The sequence below is a fragment of the Echinops telfairi genome, unplaced genomic scaffold, assembly GCF_000313985.2.
Source record: "Echinops telfairi isolate 266 unplaced genomic scaffold, ASM31398v2 ScPeMD7_60;HRSCAF=208, whole genome shotgun sequence".
Lineage (NCBI taxonomy): Eukaryota > Metazoa > Chordata > Mammalia > Afrosoricida > Tenrecidae > Echinops > Echinops telfairi.
Genome location: NW_022103958.1, coordinates 5,382,613 through 5,388,864, shown reverse-complemented (window position 1 = coordinate 5,388,864; position 6,252 = coordinate 5,382,613). Strand labels below are relative to the sequence as shown.

The following is a 6,252-nucleotide window of genomic DNA, read 5'->3' as shown; positions in this document are numbered from 1 at the left end:
TGTCCAGGCAGATGGTGACCCGAGAGGTGATGAGGAGTGTGTTCCAGGGGCTGTAAGGTCTCTGAGAAGACAGGCCCCGGGAGCCAGAAGGGCTCCCTGGAAGAGAGGCTGGAGCCCAGCAAGCCCAGCTGAGAGCCCTGCTTCATGCCAAGCCCTGGCCGAGGCACCGGCACCGGCAGGTCCTGCCTGGGCCCGAAGGGTGAAGGGCCAATTACACAGGGAACTCCGCTGGGTTCCCCAGGCAGGGGTGGGGGGCTTCCAGGCTTGGCCAGGTAGTGACCAACGGGGTGGCACAGGCCTGGGAAGGGAGACTGAGGCAGGTTGGTGGAGAGGTCATGGAGGGCAGAGGTGGAGACCTGGGGCCACCGGAAGCAGATTGGCAGAGGTGGGGAGGCAGATGTGGTCAGGGGGCACCTGAGGGGACATCTGGATTAGGCTCCATCCAGGCAGATGGTGTGGACACTAGTGCTGGCCACCAAGGCCTTAGCCTGGGGCCAGAGACACTGCCTGTCCCAGTGGAAGCAAGGCCACACCCTGCTCCCCAGCCTCCCACCCCTTCCACACCTGCTGGCCCCGCCCACTTCCTCCCTGAGCTGTGGCAACAGTCGCCCTGGGCTGCAGGTTCTAAGCTCATGGCACCCCCTACCCGTGGTCAAACCCTGGGCCTGGCCCCTGGCTGCCTGTTCTGTTCTCACTCACAGAAGTGATTGCCGATCCAGCAGCCTGCCACCCCTGTTCCCTAGGGTGGGGAGCCCCTGCACCCTCAGCCCCCTCCTGGGCCCTGAAGAACCAAGCCCTGGGTGGGGGAGGGGGTGGTCCTGCGTCAGGAGGCCTCAGCCCCAGCCCAGCCTCACCAGCTGACCCTACTGGTGGCAGCGTGGACATGGAGTGCCCCTGCGTGAGGGGTTCCGGAAGTCCCCCCTTCTCCCCACCTTGAGTGTGGCGCTGGCCCTTTAAAGCACATCAGGGGCTGGCTTTGAGGGGGAAACATCCCAGAGTTCTGCCATCTGCTTACCAGCCTGGGCTGGGGAGGGGGGCACCCCCGCCCCCGACAGGGGCATTGGAAGGGCAGGTGGAGCCCGTGGCATCGATCGCGGTAACCTGATCCCGCGGGGGAGGCGCGCGGCCGTGGCGGGCAGCAGCGCAGCGGCCGGGGGAGGGAGCCGCCTGCAGCGGAGGGCTGGGCCGGGCAGAGCTGGGGCTCGGGCCTGGGTCGCCACGCGGCCGCCTCCCGCGGCCCATCCATTTTTAATGAGCTCTCCGGGCGTCTGCAGCGGGCAGGACGCAGAGAGGCAGGCCCAGGCGGTGGAGGCCAGAAGTCCCAACCCTGCCCTCCGCCCTGGCCCCACTACCCTCCTGGGCATGAGAGGGTGGTCCTGGGGCCCCGCAGCCCCCCGGCCGGGCAGGGCCCTCCATGCAGCTGGTGCTGAAGATGGAGTCAAGCCCAGACAATGACAGCTGGTTGGAGGACCAGTGGGAACGCTGGTATGGGGTGCGGGCCGCGCGGGGGAGGCGGGGGCTGCTTCTGCGAGCGCTGGTTCTCTGTAGGGGTCTGATTGTGCATTGGCAGGGCGAGTGGGCCTCCCAGGTCCCCCAGGGGTCTGGGCCAGCACCTCTCCTTGGTGACCTTGGACAAACGAACCCTCTTTCTGCGTCTGTCTCCTGTCCTCGCTGTGGGACAGGTCAGATGGTCATCCTTGCTTCATAAGCATCCCCTCACACTGAACCCCACTGAGTGGGAGCACCGTGGTGGCTGGCACAGCCTTGCGCTCTGGGATGGGGGCACAGAGCTGGAACCCGGGGGACAGGGTGGTTCCAGTGGCATCCGTAGGGTTCTGGTGTTGAGGTGCTCTGATTTGTCCCCGGTCCCCGTCTGTGCAGCCTGTCCCTCCGGGTCTAAACATTGGCTAAGGAGGAAAAATTGGGCTCGAAGAGATAAGGCCAGGCTGGGACTCCCCACCTTGCCACACTAGCTTTCCCAGGGCTCAGAAGGTGGGCTTTGGCAGCAGCAGGGTAGGGGGGGCGGGGGGGGGGGAGAGCTGGTAGGGTTGGTCCCTCTGAAGCCCAAGGGACCCTCGGCTTAGTCCTGCAGGGGCTGTACAGGAAACCCCTCACTCCCAGCATGGTGTGACATCTCCACACAGTTCTCTGCTCTCTATGGTAAACTGGCCTTAGCACCTGCCTTGACCTGGGAGGCATTTTGCTGGCAGAGCTGAGGCTGTGACCAGCTGGGCCTTCCAGGCACTGCCTCCCAGCTGGCACAGAAATGAGCAACTCCCAGCCAGGAGGTGCAGGAGCTGCCTGGGGCCTCCCCTCCCACTGCCTGGTGGTGCGATCCAGAAACTTCCCTGCTTGTGAGCCACTGCCCACCTTAGCACTGGTGGACCCCAAGGCCTGTCCTTTGGGCCGGTGATCTCTGGAGGGGATGTCAGTGGACTCAGCGATCCCTCTCAGGTGTCACTCTGGCCTCCTGTCCCCCTGCAGGCTCACCCATGACATCAGCCTGGAGGAGTTTGAGGACGAAGACCTCTCAGAGATCACCGATGAGTGTGGCATCAGCCTTCAGTGCAAAGATGCCCTGTCCTTACGGGTAAGGACAAGCTCCCAGGAGCCTCCGAGTCAGGGTGCAGGATGGGTGGGAACGGGGTCTGCACAGCATCGACTCTCATGAAGACAGCATGCAGGAAGCCCTGACTGGTTAGCCAGATGGAGGCAGGGGCTGGTCTGAAGGCCCAGGACAGTAAAGACTCAGGTTGGGGTTAGGGGAAGCTCAGAGCCCTCACGCCTTTGGGGAGTGGTCCTGGCACAGGGTCTGAGGCTGCGTGGGGTGGAGTCCGATGGGCCCTGCAGTGCTTTGGGGGAGAGCGAGGTGGCCCTGGAACAGCTGCAGCTGCTGGCCATGGCGCACCAGCCCACGCCACACCACGGCCACTCAGCCCCAGTGTCTCCCAACATGAAGCTCACCAGGCACCCCTGGGGTTTGTCTTTGGCTGAGAGTCTTCTTCTACAGCTGGGAACACTGGATGAAATGGGGACCCCCCACTCTGTCTTTCCAGAGCAGGAAGAAGGGAGGGGCCAGGAAGTGGAAGGCTAGGCGAAGCTCAGCGTTAGGTTTTTGCCCTAGGCGGGTGGTAGGCTCCTCTGGAGTGTGGGCAGCAAAATCGGAGGGTTGTCGTGGTGCTGAAGCTCTTGGCGTTGAACCGAGAGCCACTCCTGGGAGCAGGATGGAGCAGTCTGCCTCCTAGGATCCATGAGCGATCCCAGCAAGAGCGCTGGTTTAGCCAAGGGCAGAGTTGTAAGGAAGCTGGTTTCCTGCAAGGTGCTCATGGCCTGCCAGGACAGGGGACACGGAGGGTGCCTAGCCCTCCAGGCCCCCTTACTCTAGCCCTCCATTTGTGCCAGAGCAGGCTGGATAGAGGCAGGACCCACTTACTGTGGACTCTCAGGTCATTCACCTGCTCTGAACTACCCCCACCCCCTAACCTGCACAAGCGATGCCATGGGGAGGGCCTCCACCTCCACCAGCAGGGCTCTGGGGCAGCACGCCCCAGAGGTGCGATCCTACGCGTGGCCCTTAGCCGTGCCACACCTGTGAAGCTGGCTGGCGGCTGCGTTGTTCCCAATCAACTGGTGAGGCAGTGGAAGATTGGGGGCGGGGGGGGGGCGCTGTCCTTAGTAACGGGGCTATAATTATGAAGGTGGGGGGCTCCAGGTGCCCTCACTCCCGTCCCCCCTCCCCCCCTGCCCCCGCTCAGCATCTCTTCCAGTGACTCTCAGGCCCTCCCTGTCCGCAGTGCGGCCTTCTCGCAAGTCCTCGCCCCGCCGAGACCCTGTCCCCAGTTTTCCTCACGGCCCCCTTCGAATACTAATCCCCCAGCCCCAGCGGGACTCGCACTCCTTAGCGACCCCCGGGTCCCTATGGCAACAGCGGTGACCTCACTCTGGGCTCGGCTTACCAACCCGGTGAGGTCACCAGCCGTTGCCGGGGAACGGGAGAGCGTAAGGAATCTGGAGGGGGGGGGCCTGGGGTGAGGAGCGGTGTGGGCGGCCAAAGGCGTGCACTGAGGTGGGTGGCAGAGGGGGAGGCGCCCGGCGCGGCCTCGCGCAGAGGCTGTGGGCCGCGGTCGCCTCGCCCCGGGCCTCTGCTGCGCTCCCTGCTCCCTCTTCGCGACCGCGGAATGGACTCGTCCGGGCGGCGGGCGGGGCAGGGCGCAGGGCTGGCCCCGCCCAGGCCCCGCCCCCTGACACCCCTTCTTCCGCGCGGCGCAGGCCCCACGCGCCGGGCTGCTCTCTGGGGGCGGCGGCAGCGCCGGGAGCCGGCTGCAGGCCGAGATGTTGCAGATGGACCTGATCGACGCGGCGGGGGACACTCCCGGCGCCGAGGAGGAGGACGACGACGAGGACGAGGAGCGCGCGGCCCGGCGGTCGGGTGTTGGGCCGCCGGAGGCTGAGCCCGTCCAGGAGCCAGCGCCCCGCGGGCAGGGTCCAGGTCCGGGCAGCGGGGACACGTACCGACCCAAGAGGCCCACCACGCTCAACCTCTTCCCGCAGGTGCCGCGGTCTCAGGTGAGGCGCGGCGGAGGGGGCGGTACCCGGAGCCCCGGCCGAGGTGGTGTAGAGGTGCTGAACACCTCTGGGAGCCCTGACCCGCCCTGGCATGGGGACCGGGAGGGTCCCCAAGCCTGGGCAGCGGCATGAAGGGCGGCTCCGGGGGCTGGCTCCTGGGCAGGTGGGCACAGCTGGCTGGAAGGGTTACGGGGCTGACGCGCACAGTGGAAGGGCTGGGTGGGAGAGAAGTGGAGGATTTCAGATAGCGGGTGGGTTTGGAGCGGGGTACATGAGGCTGTAAGGGGTTCCCCTGTAGGGTGGGTGGACCTGAGGAAGCGGGGCAGAAACTGGACTGCAGAGCAAGGAAGCTGTCGGGAAGGTCACGGGACGCTGGGGAGAGTTGGGGAGCTCCCAGAAGGCCGGAGTCGGGGTGGGGCTGCTTGGTTGTACTGGCGGCTGAGGGGCCCTGGCGCCTGGCTGGATGCCAAGGGGGCGCAGCAGCGGGTGGGAGCACCGCTGGGGCCCTTTGTCTGCCGGGCCCAGACGGAGGTAGAGGGGCCCCCTGGGAGGCGGGGCTGATGGTGGATGGTGCAGGGACTGGGGCTGGTCTCTCTCCCAGCATCCTCTCGGATGGGTTTTGGCAGGCTCATGAATGTGAGGGCTTGTGGGAGCTGGTGAGGGTGTTGCTGGGGGAGTCATTGGAGGGAGCCTTGTGGGAGGCCCAGGGGGCTGAGGTGGTGGGACCTGGAGCCCAGGAGATCCTGGAGCAAGAGGGCTGGCCACCCTGCCCTTCACTACTCAGCCTGGGGACCATGCTGTGGTCTTGTCATCAGTGATTCTTCCTATTCAGCTGCTGGGAAGACCCTCCTTCCATGGGCTTCTGTCCGTCTCAGCCAGGATGTCCCTGCTCCAGGCCCTGGGTGTCTGGGCAGGGGTCCCCCTGTCTCTGACAGGGGCTAGAATTGTAGCCCTCAACATCTGGACCAAGGGCTGGCTGGATCCCTAGAGAACCCTACACCTCCCGGTGCCCCCCTCCTCACACCACCACCCCAGCCCTGGGCTGACCACCTTCCCTGGATCAGGAGGGTGGGCCATCTGGCGCCTGCAGCCCTGCTGCCCTTCTTGCTTGCACCACAGGCGGGTGAACGAGGGTGACCTGTGGCGAGTGAGGGGGTCACACGATGCCCAGGGCTGGCCCCGGGGGCAGGGCCAGGGCCTCCCTGTGCCCGGCACTGCTGACCACTTGTGCCACAAGGGCCCTTTGTCCTCGGCACAGGACACGCTGAATAACAATTCTCTGGGCAAGAAGCACAGTTGGCAGGACCGCGTGTCACGGTCATCGTCCCCTCTGAAGACAGGTAAGTCAGGCTCCTGTGTCTCACCTGTCCCTCCACCCTAGTGCTGCCTGTCCCGCTGCAGGGTGGGGTGGCCTAGAGCCAGGTGGTGGGGGAGGAGACTGAGATCATCGGGGTCTGAGTGGGTGGGCTGGCCCAGAACCTGCCAGGAGCCTTTCGCCAGGGGCAGCTTGGTTTCCAGTCTGGACTGGAGGTTCTGGGAGGGGAGGGAGCTGAGGCCCGGGAGTCAGGGTGCGGCCTGGACAGCCCTGACCTGTCCACTCTCCAGGGGAGCAGACACCACCCCACGAGCACATCTGCCTGAGTGATGAGCTGCCCCCCCAGAGCAGCCCCGCCCCGACCAAGGACC

The 6,252-nt window shown here is 65.8% G+C and overlaps 1 protein-coding gene across 1 annotated transcript in view; it reads left to right on the top strand.

Annotated features, from left to right (window-relative positions):
* Positions 1-1,017: 1,017 nt before the first annotated feature.
* Positions 1,018-6,252, top strand: part of MAPK8IP1 (mitogen-activated protein kinase 8 interacting protein 1) — a 10,062-nt gene continuing 4,827 nt past the window's right edge. The window contains exons 1-5 of the mRNA XM_004708428.2: positions 1,018-1,485; positions 2,485-2,590; positions 4,270-4,566; positions 5,825-5,906; positions 6,172-6,252. Of these exons, the coding sequence (XP_004708485.1) occupies positions 1,415-1,485; positions 2,485-2,590; positions 4,270-4,566; positions 5,825-5,906; positions 6,172-6,252 (637 nt within the window). The 5' untranslated portion in view covers positions 1,018-1,414. The remainder of the gene's footprint in view (positions 1,486-2,484; positions 2,591-4,269; positions 4,567-5,824; positions 5,907-6,171) is intronic.